The sequence below is a fragment of the Hippocampus comes genome, unplaced genomic scaffold (assembly GCF_001891065.2).
Source record: "Hippocampus comes isolate QL1 unplaced genomic scaffold, H_comes_QL1_v1.1 scaffold327, whole genome shotgun sequence".
NCBI classification, from domain to species: Eukaryota; Metazoa; Chordata; class Actinopteri; order Syngnathiformes; family Syngnathidae; genus Hippocampus; species Hippocampus comes.
The window spans coordinates 646,639-672,971 of NW_017806221.1; the positions used below are offsets into that span (position 1 = coordinate 646,639).

The 26,333-nt window shown below is 42.0% G+C and overlaps 2 protein-coding genes across 3 annotated transcripts in view; one reads left to right on the forward strand and one right to left on the reverse strand.

The window, feature by feature from the left end:
• The first annotated feature begins 3,621 nt into the window (after positions 1 to 3,621).
• Positions 3,622 to 25,069, forward strand: mms22l (MMS22-like, DNA repair protein). Of its 2 annotated transcripts, XM_019856250.1 has the most exons (26): positions 3,622 to 3,742; positions 4,244 to 4,430; positions 4,540 to 4,665; positions 5,076 to 5,128; positions 5,454 to 5,541; positions 5,637 to 5,814; positions 7,056 to 7,149; positions 7,467 to 7,597; positions 8,243 to 8,356; positions 8,753 to 8,929; positions 9,752 to 9,814; positions 9,929 to 10,048; positions 10,857 to 11,092; positions 14,468 to 14,684; positions 14,806 to 15,095; positions 18,672 to 18,850; positions 19,111 to 19,261; positions 19,457 to 19,584; positions 21,718 to 21,860; positions 22,179 to 22,335; positions 22,453 to 22,598; positions 22,796 to 23,007; positions 23,120 to 23,286; positions 24,078 to 24,174; positions 24,256 to 24,423; positions 24,495 to 25,069. In XM_019856250.1, exons 1-26 carry the CDS (start codon positions 3,625 to 3,627, stop codon positions 24,568 to 24,570), a joined length of 3,816 nt encoding a protein of 1,271 aa, XP_019711809.1. In that variant the 5' UTR covers positions 3,622 to 3,624; the 3' UTR covers positions 24,571 to 25,069. The 2 variants fall into 2 exon arrangements, with proteins under 2 accessions (XP_019711809.1, XP_019711810.1); XM_019856251.1 differs by lacking the exons at positions 24,256 to 24,423; positions 24,495 to 25,069 and having other exon boundaries at positions 22,796 to 22,999; positions 24,078 to 24,170.
• Positions 25,070 to 25,932: 863 nt separating this feature from the next.
• The window catches only part of klhl32 (kelch-like family member 32), a 34,376-nt gene continuing 33,975 nt past the window's right edge, over positions 25,933 to 26,333 (reverse strand). The window contains exon 11 of the mRNA XM_019856253.1: positions 25,933 to 26,303. Within this exon, the coding sequence (XP_019711812.1) occupies positions 26,142 to 26,303 (162 nt within the window). The 3' untranslated portion in view covers positions 25,933 to 26,141. The remainder of the gene's footprint in view (positions 26,304 to 26,333) is intronic.

Here is a 26,333-nt window from a genome sequence, read left to right on the forward strand (position 1 = left end):
ACCGTGCCAGTTCGGCTGACCCTTCTGCAGATCACAAAAGCATGCAAGAGAGCTAATCAAATGCTCTGCAATGCAAATTTGGATTGCTCAACAAACAACAGGCAACTCTGCATCTACCGTATTTAACCAGAAAAATCCAAATGGCCAAAATTTCACACAAATGAGTTTATCGAATGTGGTACTGACATTGGCAATTGTTCAAAAAAAATAAAAATAAAATGCTTGTGGGCATCACAGACACATCCGCTATACTTCCGCATGAAATAATCAGCATGAGAACTAGCCACCTGCAGCCAGAGAGAGTGAAACGCCCAGAATAAATCTTCCATCCAGTCTCATGAATTCTGGAACGTTGACATCAAGGGCCCCTATCCTTGATGCAGGTGCTTCTGAGAGCAACAACATCAATTGTCTTGTTGTGTGAACTCACTCCCCTCATCCCGGGACTGCAAAAACTTTTATCAATTGTTCTCTACCTCAGCTTTCTCTTGTGATGATGGGCCAAAATGTCACTTCTCATAAAATGGGAATTTCCATTGTGCATTATGGTAATGCTCACAAATTGCTCAAATACAATGCATTCTTGTCCCGTTCGTTTTTCTCACTTCAAGTAAAAATCAACAGCAGCCCACCTGCAGTGTCTTAAAAGAGCTGACGGATGTTTTAAGTCTGCAATACCTTTCAGCTCCAATCTCTCAAGCCTCTGATTGAAATCGATTCCCTAACTTGGTGCTCGAGCCCCAGCCAATCCCACTGAGGTGAAGGCCCAGCAGCGTACACCCGCCCTGCAAGGAGCACACCACGGGCAGAGACAAAGTAGACAGCAAAGGTGGGGGGGGAAAGACCGTGAGGGTACATTGAACATTGCTCGGGCCTCAGGGGCCCCAGGGATGCTGATAAAGTACCTGGACATTTTTATAGACAAACTACTTATTTCGGTCCTCATATCGCTTGGGAAGACTGATAACTTTATATTCCTCTCAGGCAGAAGAATGAGGGGTGGGGAGTTTTCAAGAGTTTAATTGATCAAGCTGTAGCCGCAAGGGTTTTTTTTTTTTTCTGCAGATAAAAGGCACTGCCACTTTCGCCTGTACAATACGAAGATCTTTTAGAATGCAGACTCAATGAAAAAGAAAAAAAAGTAACTCATTATGCAAAGTCATTACTGGCCTCTGACTACTCTGCTTAAAGAGAGGGAGTTAATAGTAAAATTGTATGGTAAGGATTTCTAGAGGTCAAACGACCAGTCTTATGATAACAGTGCTTCAAAAGATTATTGCTCTAAAATAAAAAGATAACCATTTTGAGGTCAAACTGAAATACAGGGCTTATTAAAAAGGTGGAGCAACATGTTGGCTTATTATCTTTTGGACAATGCCCTTTTGAGATCAAAACAAAATATTACATGGTGCCACGTATCCAGCAAATGCCCTTCACCTGGCGTTTTCAGTTGCTCTGGCTGACAACTGCAATCCAATACAGGCGACGTTGTGGTGTTACGAACGGCGCCGAGAGAACAAGATATGCGGCCCTTCCAGTGTGCAAACCAACCACAGCCATGACTCATTTTTAAAATGGTGTTTTTCGTTTTATATTTATTGTCCAGAAGTGCCTTTCATTCACACATTTACAGTGATTATAAATCGTGTTAACAATTTACACAGAGACGAACAACCATCCACACTCACACTCACACCCAGGGAAAATTTTGAGTGTTCAATCAGCCTGTCATGCATGTTTTTGGAATGTGGAAGGAAACAGGTGTGCCCAGAGAAAACCCACACAGGCACGGGGAGAACATGCAAACTCCACACAGGAAGGCCGGAGCCGGAATCCAACAGTGTCTGAACATTTCGGAAAAATTTGTGAAATGCTCATTAAGATAAATGAACTATTACGATGTACGGATGGGCTTGATCATTGAGTGTTCATTCGATCTTTAAGAATTCTGTTGATGTGGTACTGAGTGTTAATATTGTCTTGAAGAAATTGAGGAGTGCATGATTTGGCTGCAACAAGTAGAGGTGCAGCTTCAGTTGCAACCCTAAAAATCTGATTAAAGTAAGTTTTGTGAGGTGAGTTTCCTCCAGGTTTTGACATTAGTAGCTCCACTTTACTGCTAATGCAACGTATGTACTGTTCTGTGTCATGTATATTTTGTGTAAAGAGTAAAAAGGTTCTCAGGGAGTCTTCAATGACAACTAAATTGGTAGATTTTTCACATTGCAACTTTTGTGGCAAAAAGAGCTGCTACAAGTGTCTGAATACTTGCTAAATGTGGTGACAAAGCTTGCAATTTTGCAAGACCGAGGAGAATTTTTTTCGATGTATCTGTGACTGTGTCAAATCTCTGACATAATCTCACAATGTGTTCAACGTTGTTCTGTCTGCTGAGATAGTATGTGGTCTTTTTTTGTTTTTTCGAACCTTCTTTTACTTTCTGTGTCATTGCTTATAAATCGTCTTACTGAGTTATGTAATTAAAAGATGTATGTGCTTCCCATTCTCACCCCCGGTACAGTACATCGGTTGTATTGTGAAATGGTATTTAGATATGTACTCCAAATGAAGATTAGAAGAAAAAAAGAAAATAGAAATCCTGATAGTGTTTCATTATTATTGCTTGTAAAAAATATGGACTTAATAAAATCAGGTCACTACACATGATTAATTTGCCCTTGTCTTTAAAATACAATTTCATCCGATAAATCCTCTTTAGCTCTCAGCCTGAATGGGGTGCAGCACTTTGGCATTTCAATGTCATCAATTCAACAAGTAAGTCAACAACACTTAATTGTATGAGAAAAGAGCAAGTAACAAAAGGTTCAGTTTAACCGATTTATTTAGCAATCAAACAGAAAAACTACCCTACTGTCAACCTGACCTTTCCTTTGCAATCAACAATGTCGTTTTCCCACTCCATGCTGTGTCTGCCACCGGTCACTGCCAAATCTGAGTAAAAGTGGCTCTCACATGTACATGCAAGTACAGCCTCAAACCATGATGATGTGAAAGGGGATCAAATGTCACATTCAAATCCATAAATCCTTTGCTGAAATATAATGTATGGTCATTTCTTTTTTTCCAACCTTGAAGAATTTCAGTTTTGATCTTGACCACGTTTAAAAAATCAATTAATTATTCTACCTTTCCCTGTTTATAACTGGCAGAGATATCTGAACTATGAAATATTTGTAATCAATAACTAATCCTTCTTGGAAAAGATGAATGAAATTGAATGCATTCTTATGACCAATTTTTTGGCTCAAGCTTTATGCTATCAAACAAAATATCCCCATTGTTTTGGTAACATTGTGAACAAATTAACATTAACATTAATATCTTGCTTCTCCATTTTTTTCAGCAGAGGACAGGTAGAAATGTATCACGATGTTTCGCCGTGACGATCCTGAATGGTGTTCAGGCATGCGGGAAAGAATTCAAGGATACGTTTGCTGTTGTCAAGCAGCGCAATCCGTGTGATACGAGTCCAGAGTCGGAATTGCTGTTTAATTTCGGATTGTAAACCTTCGAAGAGCGAGTCCTCCTGTTACCTCTGTTTTTACAAAGCCACGCCCATTACCGAACTTTGGACCAATCAAAAGTTTAATGTTGGCTTCGCACATGCGCAATGCAAACGCGCGGGACACTGCCGGAACACAAACAGTTGGGCGACGTTTGGAAAAGCTGCCCTCATTGACACGCATATGCGGAATATTACCTCACATAAACAACAATAAAGGTTCGTTAATGTTATAGTGTAGTATAATACTATTAGGATCATGCGGGTATGTTTGTGTGCATGTGAGTGTGTGCACGATCTTGTGGTGATATATAGATGTGTATATGTTGAAGGGGAGGGGGTCCTCTTTATGTTGTAAGATTGAAATGGTTTAACTGTACAGCACTTTGAGTTGCATTTTTATGTATGAAAAGTGCTTTATAAATAAAGTTTGATTGATTGATTGTGCAGTTTAATTGTCTGATTCTAGTTTTGCCCTGATCGGAATCAAGTAAATAAACACTGAATGGCACTGTAAACATTGCTAACATAACTTGAACCTAATAAATGTTTCGATCTCGAAAGCGTGGGCACGTTATATTTTAAATCTCAGGTTTAACTGCAAACGCATAACATTAGTATTATGACAATTGCTGATTGAACCTGAAATTATTGCAATGCTTTTTGTGGCATTTTGTATGTTCTTCGTTGATTTGTTTGTTTGTTTTTTTAAATGACTAGAGGTGACAATGAGTAGCAGCATGGCAGACGACTTCAACCAATCCCTCACCCCTCCAGTCTCCCCAACAGATGGTTTGTGTGAGCTTTCCCCAGCCAAACCACCTTGGTTCTGTTGCTCTGAAGCAAAGGAGAATCCAACTGGATCTCTCTCAGATGAGGGATACACAGCTAGTGGGTCACTCAAAAGGTAAACCAGTTTTTTTATGTTATTGAAAGGCGTTTTACTGAGTTAATGTACAAAATAGAAAATAACAGGATATGAAACCATACTAACATGAAATGGACCCACTACGCAGGCTGCTGTTGTGTCTCGATCCAGCCCCTGCAGACTATGAGAGTGACACAGTAGAGATCTTTGGTTTAACCTGGGTTACAGAGACAGCACTGGTTGAATCAACTAAGCTACTCTTTGGTCTACTGAGGTAAACTAATACACAAAGCTCAGTTCATTTTGCACGTTCCAAGAAACATCTGTGCGTCAATGCCTTTTCTGTACTACTTATGCTAATTATTTTTGCAGGTGAGCTTGAACACCATGGCCTGGTTGCCAGTCACTTGCACAATAACATATAAATAAACGACAATTTGCTCGCATTCACACCTATTGACAATTTTGAGTTTTCAATGAATTTAACGTTCGTGATTTTGGAATTACTGTATGTGAGTAGAAGCCTAAAAAAACACACACAACCATCATATATGAAGAAACATATTTCATTTAATCTTTTTGTTTATGCGTGACAGTGGTAAATAAGCAAACAGTTTTTGTCGACATAAAACTCTCAATCAAGTTTCACCAATATACTTTTTACTGCTTGGTGTTAAATTTCAGGCAAAAGATCTACATGCTTGAGACTATGGCACAGCACATCTCACCTGACTTTGGTAAGCATGGTTCTATATCTATCCCACAATATGTCTAATGGTTTGGCTTTCAGCATTTATGGCAAAAAAAAAAATCTCCACAATAGGCTATTAATACAGCCATACTGTGAATAACTAAATCCAGTTGTGATCCTTAATTCACATAAAGTCATTGCAACACATTAACATCAATCAAAATATATTGAGATTTGGTTTCAAGGTGACCATGGAGAAATCAGTTGGATATTGGACTAAAATTGACAGCTCAAGTTTCTATTCTGTTCATTATATATTGGTTACATAAAGACGACGTAGTCTGTGTCGCAACATGTCTTTTGTGTTTTAGGTCAAAGATCCAACCTTCACTTGGAAGCCTCTGAGCTCAGACAGCAGTGTGTATTATTTCTTCAATATGTTAAAGTCTTCCTACACAGGTAATCTCCATACCAAAATGATCCTACCCTTGGCACTTGTCTGGGTTTCTGTACACTGTTTCTGTGATCCATTTCACTTTAATTTTTGGGTTCAGATACCTGAGGGTTTCCTGCAGCCTTGATGTACATCCAACCCACCCTTTTGAGGAGTTGGAGGGTCAACTTCCATCTGTTCTAGTCGAGGAGTTGTTCGGCATCATTCTGCTCATTGGCCGTCTTAAAGACCTGCCTGCCAACGTTCAGAATGCTTTCACTATACAGAACCCTGGAAAGGTACTCCTGATGGTTAGGTATTATGTAATTGAAACTTGGGACTACCGTTTGTTACAGCGCGCATCTGTGAAGAAATACATAGGGCAGTGGTTCTTAACCTGGGTTTGAGTGAACCCTAGGGGTTCGGTTAATCGGTCTCAGTGGTTCGACGGAGCCTCTGCCATGGAGGTTAAGACACACCCGACTCAACATGTCAATTAGTTATGACATGCCCACTTGGCCATTACTCGCTGCAGATAATCAGTGCTGCGGGAAATTTAGTTCACTCAGTAGTCAACGTGTGACTGTCGTGATAGTACGTCGTATAATTAAAAAAAAAAGTGACTTATGTCTTGAAATGTTAGTTACTTTTTTTTCTGATTTTAATAAATGCGTTTTCTTGTTTTGAATTTGTAAAAAGTCATATTTTTGTTTTTCACTAATGAAGTGTTCGGTGAATGTGTATATGAACTAGTTGGGTTTGGTACCTCTAACAAGGTTAAGAACCACTGACATAGGATAAGCTCGGAGTTGCTGCAGAGTAGTGATTCCCAACCTTTATGAAGCCAAGGCTCATTTTTTAAGGTTGAAAAATCGCATGGCACACCACCACACAAAATTGTCACAAAAAGAGCATACATATGTCAATTACATAATTTTTCCATCTAGTAGAAGATCATTTAAGTATTCTTTCTGTCACTGTAAGTTACTGGCATAGATAGCTGGACAAAGATAAATTATTTTCTAACCAATAAAGTGAAATTTGATAAATTCCCACGGCACACCATTAAAGCTCTCACGGCGCACTGGTTGTGAATCATAGCTGTACAGACTAACGACAAAAAGGAATTAAATATGAAATACAAATTCATCACTTATTGAGGGACGGCACTGTGATTTACTGGTTAGCACGTCGGCCTCACAGCGCAGAGGTACAGGGTTCGATTCCAGCTCTGGCCTTCCTGTGTGGGTGTTTGCATGTTCTCCCCATGCCTGCGTGGGTTTTCTCCGGGTACTACGGTTTCCGCCCACATTCCAAAAAGATGTATAGCAGGTTAATGGAACATTCTCAATTGTCCCTCGGTGTGACTCTGAGTGTGAATGGTTGTTTATTTTTATGTGTGCCCTGCAATTGGCTGACAACCAGTTCACGGTGTCCCTCGCCTACTGCCCGATGACGGCAGCGATAGGCTATTTCTGGAAGTCGAAAGATTGTGTGGTGTTTCATTGTGCCAGCGGGATATTCTGTGTTGTGTCCACAGATTTTTCCTCCCTCTTGGCATTTGTTACACCTTCACCTTGACATCCATTGGTCAGTCTTGGAGATCCTCCACCTGTTGGGCCACAAGATGCATGGTACTGTACAGTATGTTTGCTTACTCTGAAATACAGTAAGCTTACCCTGGCGTAGTAAAAGATGTGAAAGATTTTAAATGATGTCATTGTCACACATGAACAACATATCGGAAGAAGACTTTTAAATGAAAGTAAAATGAGAGCGTTTAACAGACACAGAAGAAGCCAATATTTTCTGGACAGTACAGTTTCCCCTCTTCTACTGTAGGTGATTTGCATTGAGGTTGGTGTTGATGTGTAGTGCAGCTAGCAGAGCAGGCTACCGCTTTCTGACCTTTAGATGTTGTCCTCACTGTTTTAGCTCCTTTTCTGCCCAGGCCGGGTGGTGTACGCACACCAGTTCATGAACCTGACGGGAGAGAACTTGACTGATACCAGTCTGTTTGAGGAGCACCTGTGCAGCCTCCTTTGTGACCTTACTGGCCTGGCCATGGGGAAATACAGCAAGGTGGGCATGAAGCATTGAAGTACCACACCTTAGTTTTGAGATATGCCCTTGATATCTGTAGCTTGTATCGATTAAAATGTATTTTTCGAACAGAAACGAGATCTTAGCAAGCATTGTGATTCAAATTCAATCCATCATGATGACAGTCGAGAAGGCTGATGCTGATGCTGATGCTGTCGTTTCATATTTTTTCAGTACAGTTCTATCCATCCATCCATGATCTGATCCGCTTATCCTCACGAGGGTCACGGCCATGCTGAAGCCTCGCCCAGCTTTTTTCGGGCGACTAGTTTTAAAATTTCACAGGCTTTCCAACTATCTATATTCACTGACAATGGACAGCTTGGAAAATCAAATTTACACAGTGCATACATGTTTGAGAACAAGAGCGTCAACGTGATGCCCGCTTTCACGTGATCTTATTTTCAGCCAGAGGAAAATCGTTTTGCTCGGCGTGCTTGCTGCTAAACTAACGATGTAATGTTTGCACAACTTGGCTAAGCTCCAGTCCTTGTTCTGGGCAGAGAACAATCACTGAACTGGTCGCGAGGCAATCACAAGGCAATGATTACAATGAATATGATTATAATGAAGTATACTATTTTATTTCTGTATTTATTTATTTGTTTGTTTGTTTGTTTTGAGGTGAGGCCAACAGACGTTCTCAGCAGTCACCATTACCTCTGCTCCTGCACCAAAGAGCTGTGGATCCTTGTCATTCACCTTTTGCAATATAGGAGTAAAAGGCAACACTCACAGGTGATGTAGATTCCAATTAGGGATGTAACAATATGCAAACGCCACAATTTGACATTATCATGATATGAACCTCATTATACAGTACTATAATTACCACGATATTGTGGGGAAGTTGGCAAAATAAAAAAAAAATCACAATACTGTATAAAAACGCACAATATTGTTAAAATAATAATAATAATAATTGGAAAGTAAAAGTACAATATTGTATTTTTGTATTGGACTGGTGAGCCATTTTTTGCCAAGTGCTCCTCTTGGCCCACCGGCGTAAAGTGTGATGGTCTATGTAATTTGTAATGTTGTCTTCAGCTGACAACACTAACAACACTTAAAATCGAAGCATTTACTTGCACATTTGCACCAACGAAATATATATTGTCTCTCTTCTCCCTTTAGTCTTTTTGGAGCTATATGAACTCGTTGCTGAGGCCTCTAATGTCAGGTAAACCTGCAGCAGAACAGTTCAGTGGCCTCCCGACACACTGCAAGGACCCCCTAGGATTCACATGGTGGCTGCTCACTCATCTAGCAATATTAGGCCAGTACAGTCAAAATGGCATAATTCAAGATGAGGTAAGAGGCACATTTACATAACTTGACTCACTGGCAGTTTGTTGCATACACCCACACAATTCAGTATGATTCAATGCAACAAAGATTCTAATGGTCAGCTTTCACTGACACTATTAAAAATATTCAGTTAAAAACAAAACAAAAAAAAAACGATATATATGTATTGCTGTTTTTGTTGACGTTTGTGGTTGTTTAGATTTTGACTTCATCATGGCTGTGATAAGGAAGCCAAGTATTTTTGGCGTCCTTGTATCATGTTTGATAGAGAAAGAGAGATTTGAATAGCACAATTTGAAATATATTGTCTATATCAGTGATTCTCAAATTGGGGTATGACTATTAAAGGTGGTATTAGTACTTTGTCTGATGGCTCACTCTAGTGGTATGCGAGAATCGCTGATTTAAATGTTTAATTGTTCACAAAGTTAACATTGACTTTTTTAAGCAAGTACAGCACATTTGTAATATAAAATATATAACATCTTGAGTACAGTTGTTTTATACAGTATTTAACTGTTGGGTACGGTAGGATACATTTGCTTTTTACATTTTCAAACTGCTTTTTTTTTTCTTTCCTGTGCAATACATCTTAATTGAATCATGTTTCAAGTACTTAAACATCTGTGCATATTGCAGTGGCTTACCATAATATCAAGTGTTGTTTTGGAATAAAACATCTACCTCGTTTTTGCTGAACATTATTTTTTGAGGTGGTGTTTGGTGTAAAAAATTTGAGAACATCTGGTCTATATTAATAATCGTGTGTTAATAAGTGTTGATTTGATTTTTTTATGTCTCATACTCTTTCGCCCATCCCTGTAGAAATTCCAAGATGACAATTGGACGTTTGTGGAGGAGTTGCTAAAGTTGACTTGCAAGGCACAGGTCAGCATCTTCAACTAACTTGTCAAACTTAATGAAAACCAGTCTTTTTTTATTTGTTCAGTTTTGATTACTACACCACTCTGCATGAACGTGTACTTGTCTGTATAATTATAGGGAGGGCTTGCAGAGGAGCAGGTCAGAATGCATGTGCACTGTTGTCTCTCTCTGTGTCTGCTGTGGAAACCCAGTACCAGCGCCGTCTCGATCCTCTGGGACTACTACAGCAAAAACCTGGTGAGGCGTAATACTTTGTTCAGTAAAGTAATTTACAGCCATAGTGATGTTAAATACCGTAGTAATCTACTGTATTTCCTCCTATAGTGTCTATGTTGTGTTGTTGGGCTCCTTTAAGGCTTTGGTGTCTGTTTGGGTGGAGTGCTTAATTTGAAGTTGTATATTGTTGTAATGTTGTCGTCATTTTAGCATGTTTTGCTGTGGAAAGTTTGGCATCACTTTCTCTTTGAAACTCCAAAATAAATTGGTACTCGCTTAATGAGGTCTATGCTCCCCAATCTATAAGAGCCATCATTTGAGCAAATGTGGTACATGAGAGATGTTTCTCCAGGTCCTCGTGTGGTTGCTTTTTAGACCCATGGGGAACATGTAAACTACTTTGACTGACTTGCAAGACACCTACAAATGGCATATTTAAAAGGAATGTTCCACGCATACTCGTGAATTCACCTCGTGGCTGATTGTTTCGGAACCTAGCCACCATTGTTCGCTGAAAACCCCACATATTCACAGTTTTGGTGCTCAGACCAAAGCCTCGTCTAATACAAAAGTAATACTTTGCTGCCATCTGGTGGTATTGATTTTAAAGTGGGGGGAGGAGCTTCCATCATACAGGCCAGAACCGTTTCTAATAGAAAAGTTGTGCGTTGACATAATCTTGTGGCAGCTATAGAGTCAGATTTTTGGTCCCTGTCTATTTTTCTTTCTGTACATACTTTGCCCCGCTTAAGATACTTATTGTCAATTTGACGTAATTTCCATAGTCATTTGTAGTTTGAGTGCTCTGCTGTTTCTCTCCAATCCCCAGGGTGCCTCATTCACTGTGCCGTGGCTTGGAGTGAGCAGCCTGGTCACTTTGTGCAAGACGCCCCTGTCTCTTTTGCAGCAGGCACGCAACTGCTGTGAGCCGTCTCCCCTCCCCTCCCCAGGACACACCCAACTGTACCGTTCGGCCAGTTCATTCCACATCTTTCTGCGAGTGCTGGCCCTATGCCTGTCTCAGGACAGCGTGGGGGGAGTACCACAGAGACAGATCAAAGGAAGGTAAAGCTTGACTGGTGACACGAAACCAAATCTCATTGTGTTAAATGTGCATACACCCGCAACACACGTCCAACATGCTGCTTCATACAGTAATTGCACTTAACCATGCTTTCCACTCTTATTGAGAAGATCTCATCTTCCAAGAAGCTTTTGAAATGTATTTGTCTCCAAGTGCAGCCGGTGTCTCAGGAGTCAACCACCTGCTCTTCGTCACAGAAAAACAACATAATCCGCACCTGCTCTTTCTAGAATTGCGGTGTGTTTTCAGGGAGCGTGTCCTCTTTATGGTCAGTGATTCTCGGCACCCCGGTTGTGCCATGAGAAATCATCACAGGTGCTGTGGGAAATGATTCAACTGACTTAATTTGTCCAAAAATCATTGATTTACTTATTACAAATACATTTGTGTTCATTTACCTATGCCAGCGCTGTGGTGTGATGACGCGCACGGACAATTTACAACTAAACCTGTGTAAGCAACCACGTGTTGTCATTCAAACTAGAGAATAAGTTATGGCTTCCTGCTAGTGAATCAGTTTTATGTGATTTAAAGAGGCCCAGATTATGCACCCACTATGTACGTTTGTGAGTAAATTGAAACAAGATCGCCATTATTTCAGTATTCATACTTTTTTTTAAAGTGCTCTTGATGCCTTGGCTCGACCAAGGTTGGGAAATACTGTTTTGTGTTTTGTTCATGCATGTGTAACAGCAACATCACCTAGTCCGGTGTCCTCATATATCACATACAGGCTGGCCACCCAAATGAGGCAACCATAGATAAGTCCGCCTAATGTCTTCCCTCTGTCTGGAATATTCTCAGCATCATTGCAGACATGGGGGCTAATTAGTTAACGAGCGTGGCGGTTAATGCGCCTTAGCAAAGCTTTGGTGCTTTCCAACACGGATAGCAAGGGGGCTTGTCTGGTGGGGGGCTGGTGGATGTGTGTACTCAGCCAGACTAGGCTGGAACATGTCCAGATCTCTCCCCCTCCCCTCCAGCCACACCCCGCGCCTCCTCTTACTGTTACTTCAACCAATGCTATCGCTCCTTCCTCCTCAGGAGGCTCGACTGTTTGTGTAAGCCAAGGGAGACATCAATGATGACCAGGTTAATGTGCGACACATTGGCCAAGTTGATATCCAGAACCAGGAATTTAGAACATCTGCTTGGCTGCGGAGAAAACACTCAAATAAACAAACAGAACAGAACAGTGGGGAGAACATCTCTTCATGGCGGCATCTTTTTTTACATGCCATGTGCATTTCGTCAGATGGCTTTATATACAGTTTAAGTGTGTGTGTGTGTGTGTGTGTGTGTGTGTGTGTGTGTGTGTGTAATTATGTCTTGTATGAAAATATAAATATATTGCTTAAATTTGTTAAACAAAACATGAGAAATGGACCTTTAAAAATAATATCCCAATATTAAATCACAATCACAAAGAGAGGGAAAAAATGCAATCAACTTATTTTTCAAATTGCTACAGCCCTATACTTTTGACACAAGTTTATCTTGGGATTTGGCACTATTGGCGTTTTGACCCACGCAGCATCACGACTCACCTGAGATGGGGAAAATGGGCTCAGTATACCGGTATATATATATTTTGTTTAACCAGGTGAGCAGAATGTGAACAGGAAGCATGACTGTGTGTGTGTGTGTGTGTGTGTGTGTGTGTGTGTGTGTGTGTGTGTGTGTGTGTGTGTGTATACACGTGTGTTTTTATTGATCCTTCTCTGGTGTTGCAGTAAATTGGTTTGGCTGTAGAGAGGGACCAAGCGCCTACTGCTGTGTGTCTGAGTGTCTCTGACATTTAACATGATCTTTAAAGGCATTTCTCCACAGTGCCCTCAGGATCTAACAGAATGCTGGGTGTTTCGCTTTTCTTATTCCCTCTCCCACTTTATGCACCCAACCCACAAACACGCACACACACACTCTCAAGGCCGGCCAGACAGCACAGATTTCCCCCTTGGTGCAGTGAGGGGGATGGAGGCAGGCAGTAGAGAGCATCGCGAGAGTGGGAAGTTTAGTCATTGCAGACTGAAAAAGGACACATTACTTCCGAAGTGATTCGATAGACATTTTACGTTTTGCCAAATCTGCGCTCAATAGTTGCACTCGTTTCTATCTTATAAACGACTACACCAGCCTTCCTCAACTGGCGGACCGCGATCCACGACCGGACCGCCGACCTCCTCTGTCCGGACCCTCGGCAAATTGTATAAAATAATAAATTATAAAGTGATTTTTACGTTATACATTTTATATTTGTGGACTATAATCTGCGCATTACCGCGATCGCTTGTTAAAATTATCCGTTTTATTCTTTGCGTGCACTAACAGATGTATTGCAGAGGACCGCAGCAGCGCGACTGTGTGTTGTATAATGTTTGACTAACTGGAGACCCTGGCTGAGCAGGGCATGTCGGCGATAACGATGCGCTGATTGGCTCCTCTGAACTTAAGGTGTGCCCATACATAAGCGTCAGCACGCGTCTATCCCAACACACACGCATTCAAAATGGATGATTGTGTCAGGAAACCGACGCATGCGCGACGCCACAGTTGTGCTCACAGCTTCAGTCCAGGAGAGCCGGCGCACACAATTAGACAAGACCAATCGCTGGAGGTTTCGATTGTGTGCAGTTTTGCTCCCGTCTACCCGGGGATCTTTGCAGCTGTGTTTAACAGGAACACCGCAACATGGTAAATGAACATCACAATGGCGTCCTCAAATAATATTTGCATGTCTCAAACATTGCATTCACCTTTAGTGGAAGAACAGCACTGCACATTCCTGTGCTCCCTTGTGTCAGTTTTTAAAATGGTTCTTAACTCCTCTTCTGATATACTGTATTTTTCAGTGATTTCAGAGGGGATGTGAAAAGGGGAATTGTACAAATGAAAAGGATATTTTTGTTTTCATGTTTAGTATTTATTTTGGTAAAATTAGTATTTTGTTAAATTAAGGGAAAAAAAAGACAACTACTGTTTAACAAAGTTAAAGTAAAAATTGTCTTATTTCCCTAAAAGGGCTATTTCTATTATTAAGCAGGCACAACTTAACAAAATAAAAGAGTTCCTGTGCCTCAACACAATACCTCTCATTATTTGCTGTGTACTGGCAAAGTGAATAATTGTTATTTTCATGCACCCCATTATTGGTTGGTTGTGAGGAGTGTTGATTTGTATAAGCTTGGCTTAACCATACTAAATGGGCATATAGCCCTGCTCCCCATGACCGCCGTGCATGGGACCGGAGCTTGGTCTTATTAAAAAAAAAAAAAAGTGGACCTACAGCATTTCTAGTTGAGGACCACTGGACTACACTATCAACCAAAATGTTCATTGTTTTTGTCCTTTTTCAGGATTTGCTCTAAGTTCTCCTCGAAGAAGATGAAGGAGCTGACGGAGGCCGGGCTCATGAATTTCTTGCTCCTGTTTCTGGTGGTTGCCAGGAAGGTGGAACTGGAGGATGTTGCCAGTAAAACCTGTGAGCTGCTGGGCTTCCTGCCATCTGACTGCCCCCCAGGACACCGCACACTGGTGTGGAGGGGACAGCTGGCACTGGTGTTGTTATTTCAGGTATGTTCAATCATCAAAAAAAAGTAGAGCTGCTGAATAATTCCGAAGCATGGTCCAGTCCAGTCCAGTCCGTTTGATTCATCTGTGCAAGCGCTTTTGACATTTGTGTTCTTTGATCTAGGAGAGGGGCTTGGATCTCGGCCCACTTGCTAGTGGGCTAGCCACATCTTTCAATGATATCGCGAAGGAGTTCTACAATAAAACTACCGAGATGTCTCGTAAGCTCGCCCTCTGGGGGCCTCTTGGATCATACCTGGAGGGGGTGGCTGAAGTGTTCGAAACAAGCACCAGGCTCAACCTATCCGAGGAAAAACTTCTCAATGAAGGCTTTGTGTGGTTGCTGCCAGCCTGCCGCCAGTCTGAACTCAACTCTGTTCTTGGCTTTCTGCAGACTGTCCTCGCCCAGCTCAGGTGAGAGTAATCACCACCCAGGCTTTTCAGCCGTTCTCATTATTCTTTTTTCTCCCACTGAATTACTCTCTCTCACATAAGCCCCTTTTACACTGACCACCTGTGAAAGTTGCAGGTTTGAAGTCTACCTGCAAATTTGCCAGGTTTTGAAATAGTGTCAGAGGCATGTCAGGCAGAATGCCACCAGAAGGTTTTGCGACAAAGACTCACCACTCTTGGCCCTTTGTGTTAAAAGCAGTACCTATCTCCGATGCTGGCTCTGATGTCACCACGTGTTATTGTAATTATCTGCGCTATTGGCCACAATTTATGGATTTTGTCTGAAAAAGACTGGTGAATAAATGCCGATCTACCCCGACACCGGTGTTACGCCCAATAGAACCCGATGGAATGAGATTTTTGGGGCAGACACCGATAAGGGGGGGCTAAAAAAATGGTGTTAAATATATATTGGAAGATATTTAAGTAATGCCAGAAGTAACTTTGTAGCAAACGACCATTTTCTGGTTTTAAGTGAGCGAGACAGAGCCTCCCTCCGCCCAGTCATAAAAATACAATCTATTGCGAGCATCAGCCCGAAACCTCCTGTGTCAAAATTTGGTAGATTTTTATTTTGTTCGTTTACCCTATTTTTACAATTTATTAATCAAAGTATTGACAATGGCTTTCTCTTTTTTGGCTTTCTCGCTTTGGCGATGCAATATTTCCAGTTGAACAAGCATGACATTTTGGGGGTCGACTGAAAAGTGATTACGGTATTTAGGAGGTACAAGGATTTGACTCGACACGAGTAAACAGTGCACTTGAGTTTTAGCAATATTTACAATTTCATATGTACCCGTGCGCCGATATAATAGCCAAAGTATGATTCATAACAAAGAAGCAGAGCAATATATTACTAATTAATAAAAAAAAATATTCCATATCTATTGAAAAGTTCTATCTGCATCTTATCGGGTTTTTGCAACAACTCAAAGGTAAATGCTGAAGCAAACATTTAAAAGTGGAAAGAGCAAACCTTTACTACAATCAAAATTAGAAATAATCAATACAGGCATACTAGACTTACTACAAAGGACGACCGCTCAACTACATTTCACCTACTGATGTTTGCTTTCAAAACATCCATCCATCCATTTTCTAGTCCGCTAATCCTCACAAGAGTCGTGGGGCGTGCTGGAACCGATCCTAGCTGTCTTCGGGCAGTAGGCGGGGGACACCCTGAACCGGTTGCCAGCCAATCGCAGGGCACACAAAGACAAACAGCCACTCGCGCGCACTCACACCGAAGGCCATTTTAGTGAGTTCCATTAACCTGCCATGCTTGTTTTTGGAATGTGGAAGGAAATCAGAGGAAAGCGGACAAAACCCAGGCAGGCACGGGGGGAGAACATGGAAACTCCACACAGGATAGCCGGAGCCGGAATCAAACCCTGCACCTCTGCACTGTGAGGCAGACATGCTAACCAGTCTACCATCGTGGCTCCCTGCTTTACAAACATACAATACATAAAATATAAGATATGGCAGTTCAGGAATAATAGTGGTCATGATGTTCATAAAACAAGTATTTTTTGGGATGAATATTTGTTCACAGACACACTACAAACTTTATTTTTACAAGGTTACCAAATTTGGTGCTTTATTGTCTTATATTGATATTTCCGAATTGTAACTAGAGTTGAATGTAACTCAAGTGGAACCACCGTGAATTAGGCAAGGTGAAAGGAAGAGCCATAGTCAGCGCATAAACATGTTTTATGGGCTTGAAAACTAAGCTGATGTCAAAGGGCAACTTTGCAGTCATTTCTGCCTTCTAACTACAACAGTTAAGTTGCATTAGTCTTCCTTTATTTTCAATAAGATACAACTCTCACTTGCTGTACAATAGTCTTAAATTAGACATGGGATAATGGTTGCATATGTCTTTATTTTCCAGCGATGAAACTTACACAATGTTAAAAGACTGCTTCAAACCTTGCGTGAAAAAAAACAAAAAACAACTTGAATGCGCAGTAAGTCCGTAGCAGTGTGTCTGTAAGCACATTATTGACTTTGGCCACCTAAGTGTACTGTTATTGTTTTACACAGCAGTCAAAACTTAAAATCGAACAATCCGAATGCTGTTTTTGCTGGTATATACGCACAGAAATAATACCGTATTTTTAAGCACCTTCAAACCGAAAACAGAGACTACAGTATAAAGCTTTGTTGCAATTATTAATTGTGGTCATTTTGTTTGATTGGCAAATTTAGCAGGTGCATCATTACACCTATTAAGAGCCGCGTGGAATCTGCACACATTAAGGTGATTATTGTGCCAATGGCTGAGAAAATGGAGCGTCCGAGTGTTCACCCTTGATGGCACTTATACAAGAAGCCAGTCCCAAGCCTAATTCCTCAGCTTTATTCCTTCCCATGTCTCTCGGCTGTGGCAAGGTGGGGGGTGCCGCCGGCTGATGAGGTGAGCCGGCAATGGCACAACCTGTTGGATCTGTTTTCAGCAGAACCAATTAACTCCAGTCGCCCTGGCTTAATAGAAGGCAGGCCTTCCTTTGAGGTCATTACAACCTCTCACTTGATATCTAGCCTTTTGTTTTTGCCAGGTGAATGTGGGGCACATCTCAAGTCAAATCGAAAACACTCGTTGGTGTCTGTAGTGTGTGTGTGTGGAGGGGGTAGTTTGAGGGACGGGGTGAAAGGTGGTTGTGACTCACCTTCGGAGTTTGCAAAGTGCATAGGTGGATGAGAGGATCCAAACGGCGTCTTTTTGTTGGGTTGGCACCGAGTTGAATGTATTTGTATGTTTGCGGGTACACCTTGTAAGGAATGTCAGTTAGCAGGATTAAGTAGGGTCTCTGATGATGCCTTGTACAATGAGGGCTGATGGGTGTGAAAGGCCCACTCCGCCGTAGTAACGAGGCTAATGAATTCAGAGTCTAATCGATTGTCTCAGCTCTCTCTGGATTAGATGCAACCTTGCTGGAAGGGAAGAAGTGAATTGTGTGTGTCTGTGTGTACAGATGGGGATGGGATAGTGTGTGTATGAGGGAGGGGAGGGGGCGGGGGGGGGGTTCCTACCCTGTGCTCGCTGTACACCTCAAACCCCTACTTCCCCGCACCCCCATCTGGGCAGTCGAAGGGGGACAGAAGGATCACCTCCAGTCTAAATGAGATTACAGCTTCTTCAGCTGCTTATCTGGGCTAATGCCAGCCACTGTGGAGCTGCTCGTGAGGCTGCGGCTAGGGCCAGGGATGAGCCAGAAGAGCCAAAGTACATTGTGTGTACAGAGGATCAGCAACTAGGCTCCCCCTCTATACCCATAATATCCTCTTCTCCTTCCCGATCTCATCCTACACTCTGCTGCTCCACACCGCAGCACACCACAGCCCCCAGTAATCCCCCAGGAGGGAAGAAAGAAAACACTTAAGCAGTGAGAGAGGAACAGTGGAGAAACGGGATGAATAATAAAAAGAGAGAGAAAAAAAAGAGGTGGGGTTTTGGCGGGGGTTGTAATCGTGCACACTAGGTTTGACTTTTGCATTGGACAGATTTGTTTATCTGTGTTTTTCCAGACGGGCACATCAACAGCGTGTCCAGTCAGAACCCGCCTTGACCCGGATGACTACCAACACTGTTGTGAAAGAGCCCCACCTAGCGTTAGCAGTGGCACTTTGGGCCCACTTCTTCCCCTTCCTCCGCAATTTACGCCTCTCTCAGACCCCTCCGGCTCAGTTGGCAGATGCGGCCGCAGGTCAGTATCAGTGGGATCCTCGTCAGGCGAGAAAAGGTGACTACAGGCTGAAAAACAATCTTGAGAGAAGAGTTGAGGCCAAATTAAATTTTGTTGCCTTTTGAATCGATTGAAGAATTTTTCATAAATGAAGGGTGAGGAAGGTCAATTTGGAACTGTCACAGTAGATGACAGAAACAGAAGATGGCGCACGGATCTTGCATGTACAAGCTGACACATGGGCATCTTTATTATTCTGAATGACTCTGAAATGCCCTCAGGCTTCACTCTTCTGGCATTCGAGCTGCCCGCCTCTGCCCCCCAGGACCTTCAACCCACTCCCGTGCAGTCCATCATGCAATACTTTGGTTGGGATGACATGGTTCATCCACTTCTTGTCACGCGCTACCTTCCGCATCTACTCCAAAACAGGTACTGCCCACTGTGACCATACCAAAGCTTGTTTGATGAAAATCCCCTCCAGTGTGCTCTGTCACGTACTAATTAATGAGTGTTCACGCAAAATAATCAGGTAGTGGCCATTTATTCTTCTCGGCTTCACTGTGTGGCACCAAATAATGGTTGCTTTTAAACCTTTGAAGCCCTTTGACCATCTGTCTTTTTCAGAGAGCTGTTGGAGTCACTCACCGGCGATCGTGGCGTCATTCTGTCAGCGTCATCACAAAGTCTGTCAGTCAGGGCCTGGTTCCGATGTATTCTACAGCAACACCTTGGTGGATCTGAAACCAGAGCAGGTAAAAGCAATTTTTCCTCCCAAGGTTTCATTTCTTCTCCGATTCTCATACATGGCAATTTTCCGCGGATCCGCGGAAATTCCCAAGGTTTCATTTCTTCTCCAATTCTACTGTGTGTTCTTGAGTAATTTATCACTCCTTTTTGTGTGTTCTACTTCATAAAGCACAAATCTTCTGACCGTCAGGACTGTTTTGTGCAGCTGATGTGGTATTCATTCCCACCCATTCGTAAAGGTCTTGTTGGCGACTCGATCAGTCCGGGCTTTAGTCCGCATTTTGCCCGAAGTCATCGGTTAGAAAAGGGATGGATGCCATGCTCCTGTTACATAGAAGCGACAAAACTGCGCTAAGGTCTGAGAGCTAACATGTATTTGTACAATAGTTTATTTTACTAAACAGAATTCAATCTCATGTGTAACACCACAACAAAAGGCTTCGACGACCACGTGAGCATATGTCCATTCACCATGGCAACAGAGAGAAAAAAATTCAACTTAATTTACTTAATTCCCCCTTGTAATTGGAGGTTTTAGTGCATAGCGACGATGAAAATGTATTCTGTTCGGAGAAAAAAAAAACAGCAATGCCTTGGCAGCGAAGGGCAACAACATAGGTTTGGATAAGCTATTATGTCATAAACCTACTTAATATTTAGTCGCACTTGAGGTCAGAGCTGAAAGGCACTGCCGAATAAAATCTGACATTCATTTCGATGCAGTTCTGCATTGGAGTAGCCTCCTTGGAAGCAGCTTCAAATGAGACATCAAATTCAGACAGGCAAGGCATGTTTTGCTCGGCCGTGGTTTGGACTTCCCTGAGATTGTATTCATACTAATTGACACTGGACAATCCATTCGATAAAATATTAAGATGAGAAATCTTTTTTGAACACGATTTTATGTCCATATTCAACTCATTGCTTCATAGACCAAGATGGCCATATTCTCCCATGCGCTTAGGTCAGAAAAGTGTGCAGCTTTTCTGGCTGCTGCCGCCCAACTCAAATCTGTCATTTACGCTCAAGCCAAATACACACTGTGGGCGGAGCAACCTTAAACTATCGGCATTTCCTGCACACCTTCTCCTCGTGCACTCTTCTGTGTTCCAGAGTTATTAATGGACCTCCAAAAATGCTTTCAGTCATATCATATCATTTTAGATTTAGCGAGCAGGTCAGGTTCACAGAATCTGTTACTATGGTGACTGACTTGGAAATTTCTCTTACCCGTCTTGGACTGGATAATTCAGTTTCCAACATCTCAGGATTAAACTTTCAAACGAGTTTTCACATAAGATGATTCTGGAATACAACCTTCCAGTCCAAGCTCAACTGAATAAGTTGTAGGAATGTAACGACAGTGGCGATATCGTGATTGTTTAGTGAGGCAGCTGGCTAAAGTGAAACCTCTCCTTTCTCATGGGCACTTTGAGACAGTAATTCGTGCCTTCGTCACATCCCGGCTCGATTACTGCAATGCACTTTACTTTAGAATCAGCCAATCCTCCATTAAGCGTCTCCAGCTGGTCCAGAATGCTGCTGCTCTCCTCTTGACTGGTACTCGTAAGAGGGAGCACATAACTCCTACTCTGCCATCCCTTCACTGGCTCCCTATATATTTTAGAGTTCTTTTTAACATCCTATTATTTGTTTTCAAATCTTTAAATGACCTCGTCCCATATCACCTGTCGGAGCTCATCTGCCCCTACACACCTGCCCGGCACCTCAGGTCTGCGGACCAGAGATTATTAGAAGTACCAAGAACTAAGTAGAGGCTCAGAGGGGATCGTGCCTTTTCCGTTGCGGGTGCCTCTCTCTGCAATGACCTCCCACTGAACATTCGGCAAGCCTCCTCGCTGCCCATCTTTAAAACCCGCCTCAAAACTCACTTGTATTCTTTGGCATTTCACTCAACATGACTCAGACTTGATCTTAGTTTTACTGTTTGGTGCTTTCTACCGTCCTTGTTCCTGATTTATTGCTTTATTGTTGTACATATGATAGTTGCTCCATGTACAGCATTTTGTCTGCAGCGATGGCTGCTTTAACGTGCTCTCTAAATACAGTTGAGTTGAGTTTTGTTTCTAGATCTGAATTTGAAACCCTGGTGGTGTTTGTGCCTGCTTGCGATACAGGCCTCGCTATGGAGGAACAGCTGTGTGAACTGACCCGCCTAGTGCTGATGCTTCCCGAGGTGGAGAGTCTTCTGCGGAAAGCGAACCTCTCTCTCCCGGTCACCGTGATGAAGCCCACTTCAGCCTTGGAGTTGTTTGTTGAGGTAACGTACACTCATCATTGATAGATGTGCTCTACTGTAGCTAAAGCAACCAGCATGTGTTTACATTTCAGGGGAAGGTTTTTTTTTTTGTTGTTGTTTTTTTGTTTTTTGTTTTTTTAAACCTCCTGCTGAGAACTGCAAGTCTCACACAAATAAGGCCGACACATTCGTCGAAATTCAAACTGGACCTTTTATGTACAATGCTGATACATGAGAGATGTATTCCGCATATGTCCCTGTGAATTTTTGCCCCACAGTCACGCAGCGCCTGGATGTAAAGGTTTCCAAACTCGCTTATCTGCTTCTCGCTTGTGTCAGGCTGTAGGCAGAGTCTATGGCACACTGCAGGTTTCTTCTGAGCGTTCAGCCATGGTGACCAGAGCTCTGGACTACGTGGGAGACGTCCTTAAATATATTAAACCCTCTTTGGTCAGCAAGAATCAGAAAGGAATTCAGCTGGCCTATTGGGCACTCGGTAAGAGTCACATGATACAATTCAGGAGTATGTTTGTGTATAGCGATGTCTCGACCTGCGGGGTCAGGAAACTGTCACATGTTTGTTTGCCTGTCTTTCTTGGACCTTGTGAGCCAGGCTGCGTCGTGAAGCACTGGAGCCCCCTGCTGGTCACATCCAAGGCGCAGCAGTTGCTCTTCCGCATTGTGGATCGGCTGCTCCTCCCTCAGAACCTCACTCAGCAAGACACAGCTCTCAGAAACAGCCTGCCACTCTATCTACAGGTTTGGGTCCAACGTGCACAAACCAAATCGCTATATAATCTGAAAAAACAACATCAGAAGAAAAGTTGGCATCCATGTACAGACATACTGTATATGCCTAAAGCTAAATGTATCAGAAAACTCTCACCGTCTTACTGTAACATTCAAGATATTTTTTGGGAGCAGAGAAAATGATGCCTGTACTAAAATCCCTGCAGGGTCTGTCGGTGGCTTCTAGTGTTGCCCCGTCGCAAGGAGCGTACCTGAAGCAGCAGCTCCACTCCATCATCCGTAGATATCTTGACCATTTCCTTCCCGCCTCAGCTTTGCTGGGCAGCATCGCCAATCATCCCGTGCTTCTCGGTGCATGCGAGCCCATCCCAAATGGCACCGGAGCCTCGCTGAGGATGACCATTCTGCAGGTCCTCTGGTCAGTCGACATGAAATCTGCTCTAAGTTTGAATTTCAACTCCCACGTCAGTTTGATACGGCTTGCCCAAATCTGCTCTAATTTACGTTGAAACGTTTTTTCCTGCTATTAGCGGGAGCTTCCTTCAGTTCCAAGGTCATTGTCCTCCACCTCGCCTTGCATCAGTCCTGTTTTTCCTGTTGGAACTTCTGAGACGCAACAGCGACTCAGACCCCGACCTCCTCGCTCTGCCACTTCCTGCTCTACTGCGCTGCTTGATGCTGGTCAATGACCCTCAGGGTGAGCTTCAGTTGGTTAGGGCTTGTTGACTGCTTCCAATATTTACACTACAGGTGCCTCTCAATCAATTAGATTATTGAGGGAAACAGTGTGGGGTTTCTCCCTCTGTGCTTGTGCGGTTTCTATTTCGGTCAATTTTGTTTATGTATGAGGTGATTTTATGATTTTTACGGTCATAACAGTTCTCTGGCGGACACCGTAAAAAAAAGGACTTTTGACACTTCTAGACAAATTATGCATTGATGTGATTGTAAGTGTGAATGGTTGTTTGCCTGTGTGCCCTGTGATTGGCTGGCAATCAGTGCGGGCTGTGCCGCGCCTCTCGCCCAAAGTTATCCGGATTGGCTCCAACTCAGCAAAAAACCATCAGGACAAGCGCCATAGAAAATGAATGGATGGATGGACATTTGTATTCATCTCGTTCAACTCAAAAGTGCCGCTCTCGTTATGTTGATTCACTACACACACAACGAAATATTTCATGATTTATTTTTATAAATTTGGGGAAGATGGTTTACGGTGAATGAAAACTACATATTCATCTCAAGAAATTACAAAGTTGCATCAACAATCAGAATGCTTTTTTCATATAAGATATTGGCAGCAATTGGCCTCTCGAAAAAGTATACATTCTAAAGAAAAAACAATGGCTTTCACTTTTTGAATTAAACGATTGAAACATGAACTTCACTCTATGTTTAATCTATCAATTTGCTGTCAAGATGTATTCATTTCTCACTCAACTGGAATTCATTTTTCGGTGACATCCCATGCTTGATATTTTTGTGCAGTGAGGAAGACAAGCACGGATGCAGTACAACTTGTGGTCGAGCGATGTGCTGCAGTGTGTGTACAAGGACCGTGTGAGCAGCTGTTGTCGGTCTTAAGGTAACCGTTATTAATGTGTTGCAGTAAGTAGGCTTGGCTTACATTTCATGATTTTACCGTTTTTCTCTTTTATGTTCCAAGGTCATTTGTGGCCGAGAATGAGAGAGTCTATGACAGGCAGATTTACACCGTTCTCGAGACGGTGGCTGTTTTAGATCCCCCTGTTGTTGAAGCCCTTATTCCCACCCTGTCTCTTGCTCTGAGAAACAACGAACACAAGAAAGGACTGGGCAAGAACGCCACCTTAAGGTGAGCAAGCGCACATATCCACTGCATTGTTGTTGCTTGATTTGACAAGTTCACCTTTTTGTTTAAAACAGAAGTGCTTACAAGAAACTGCTGTGTCTTCTTGGGGAGAGTGGGCAGGCAGAAATCTCAAGTTTGGAAGCAGACTAAAGTGCCAAGACCTAAAATCAGCTCGTAGCATCTTCTCCTGTCATAATATTCTTTGTTGCCAAATGTTTTTCTTTTACCAACCCAAATGTTCAGTTTTTAAAAAAACAAAAAACAAAAACAAAAAAAACCCAACTTCCATGCAATTGTATTTTGTTTGGCACAAACATATTGAGTCAATGCTGGATTAACTAAAATTTGACTTGAATGTTTTTTTTTTCAACCAGGTCGACACAGTAGCATGATGTACCCTTCCATGATTGATGTCCAATACATCAACTGTTAAAAAAAATACTACAGTAATAATTTTGATTGATCATGTTAGATAGGTATTTTAAAAAAGAGATGTGCAATTGTGTAATCACTATAGTACTGAAGACTACAGCATTGATACTGGTTGTTTTTGCATGTTGTACAGTGTATTATACTGTATATATTGTAAAGAAGTTATTGACTTGAATTTGTACAAGCATATCATTTGCATTTAAATATGCAATTCAGATTTTGGATGTATTCTACTCGGATTATGTGAAGTGATCACAGTTAGGTGCTGGATCTCTCTAGTGGGTCGCAAGCTTAGAGTTCCCAATTGTGAGGGAAAATGATGTGTAAAGGCTCAAATATTTTACAGTTTGTCTGATTGCAAGCCATTTCTTGAAGTGTGACTTAAGTTTGCTCCGAATCACAAAGACTTGCTCCTGTGCGCCACAATCAACAAGCCTCTTTTTCGGTCATTTTCCTGCTTCACTGTATTGTTTTTCCTTCTCACATCGGTGACATTCTGTTGGACAACTTCAACCTTCACTCTCAGTGGTGGCTGTAGAATTCATGCATTGCCTCAATTTGCTCTTCACTTACCTCTTGCTGATCAATGATCAGGGAGCTTAATCCCTCATTTTCTATGGATGCTCCAGCTAGAACAATAATACAGTAGATAAATCACACCTAATACACAAGTCATTTATTTTGGAAAGTCGATATACACTATTCACTCAAAGACTGACGAGGGAATTGCAGCACCACACTGAATTATTTTGGTAGAAACTGCTTTGAAAATCAGCATGATAAATAGTCATCTATGCATTGATGTACCGATAATGATAAGCAAACATTTTATTTCACAATAAACACGTCTTGAACATGTTATGGATCTCTGTCATGACAGAGGGTGATATGTATGTACACTGCCAAAGTGTGTTTCATTCAAGGTTTGAAAAAAAAAAACAAATCTTGCCGTTAAAGTTTACTGACATGATACAGAGTGAATAATGAAATGGGTTAAAGTATTTACGTTCCGGGGTTTGCATTTAGTGTCTGCACATAATGATTTACACATTAATTAATTATTATTATTATTATTATTAATTTTTTAATGACTAGACACCAGGATGGCTGGTTTGCATTTCAGGGAAACACAATGGGTGTGGGATAGTACAGCAGCAAGTCTTGTCAGGAGAGTTAATCTCGTGTGAATACGAGTAAATTCTATCTTAATTTTTTTTCCTTTCAAATCACATTTTCAAATACTGACTGTCAAATGTATGGTTGTTTATCAGTCCTGCATTTGCTGAGTTTCAAACGGAAGCAATCCTGTGTTGGGGTACTTGGAGTGTCTGAAGGTTAGGGCATGTGAAATATGGAGCAGGGAGGAAACAAGTTGCTATCCCATTTGAGCCAAACGGCAACGTTGGCCCATAGAAAACTTCCTCTTTTCCCACCCGACTCAGATCCAGCACCTGAAACAGGACGTAAAAAAAGGTTGGTCC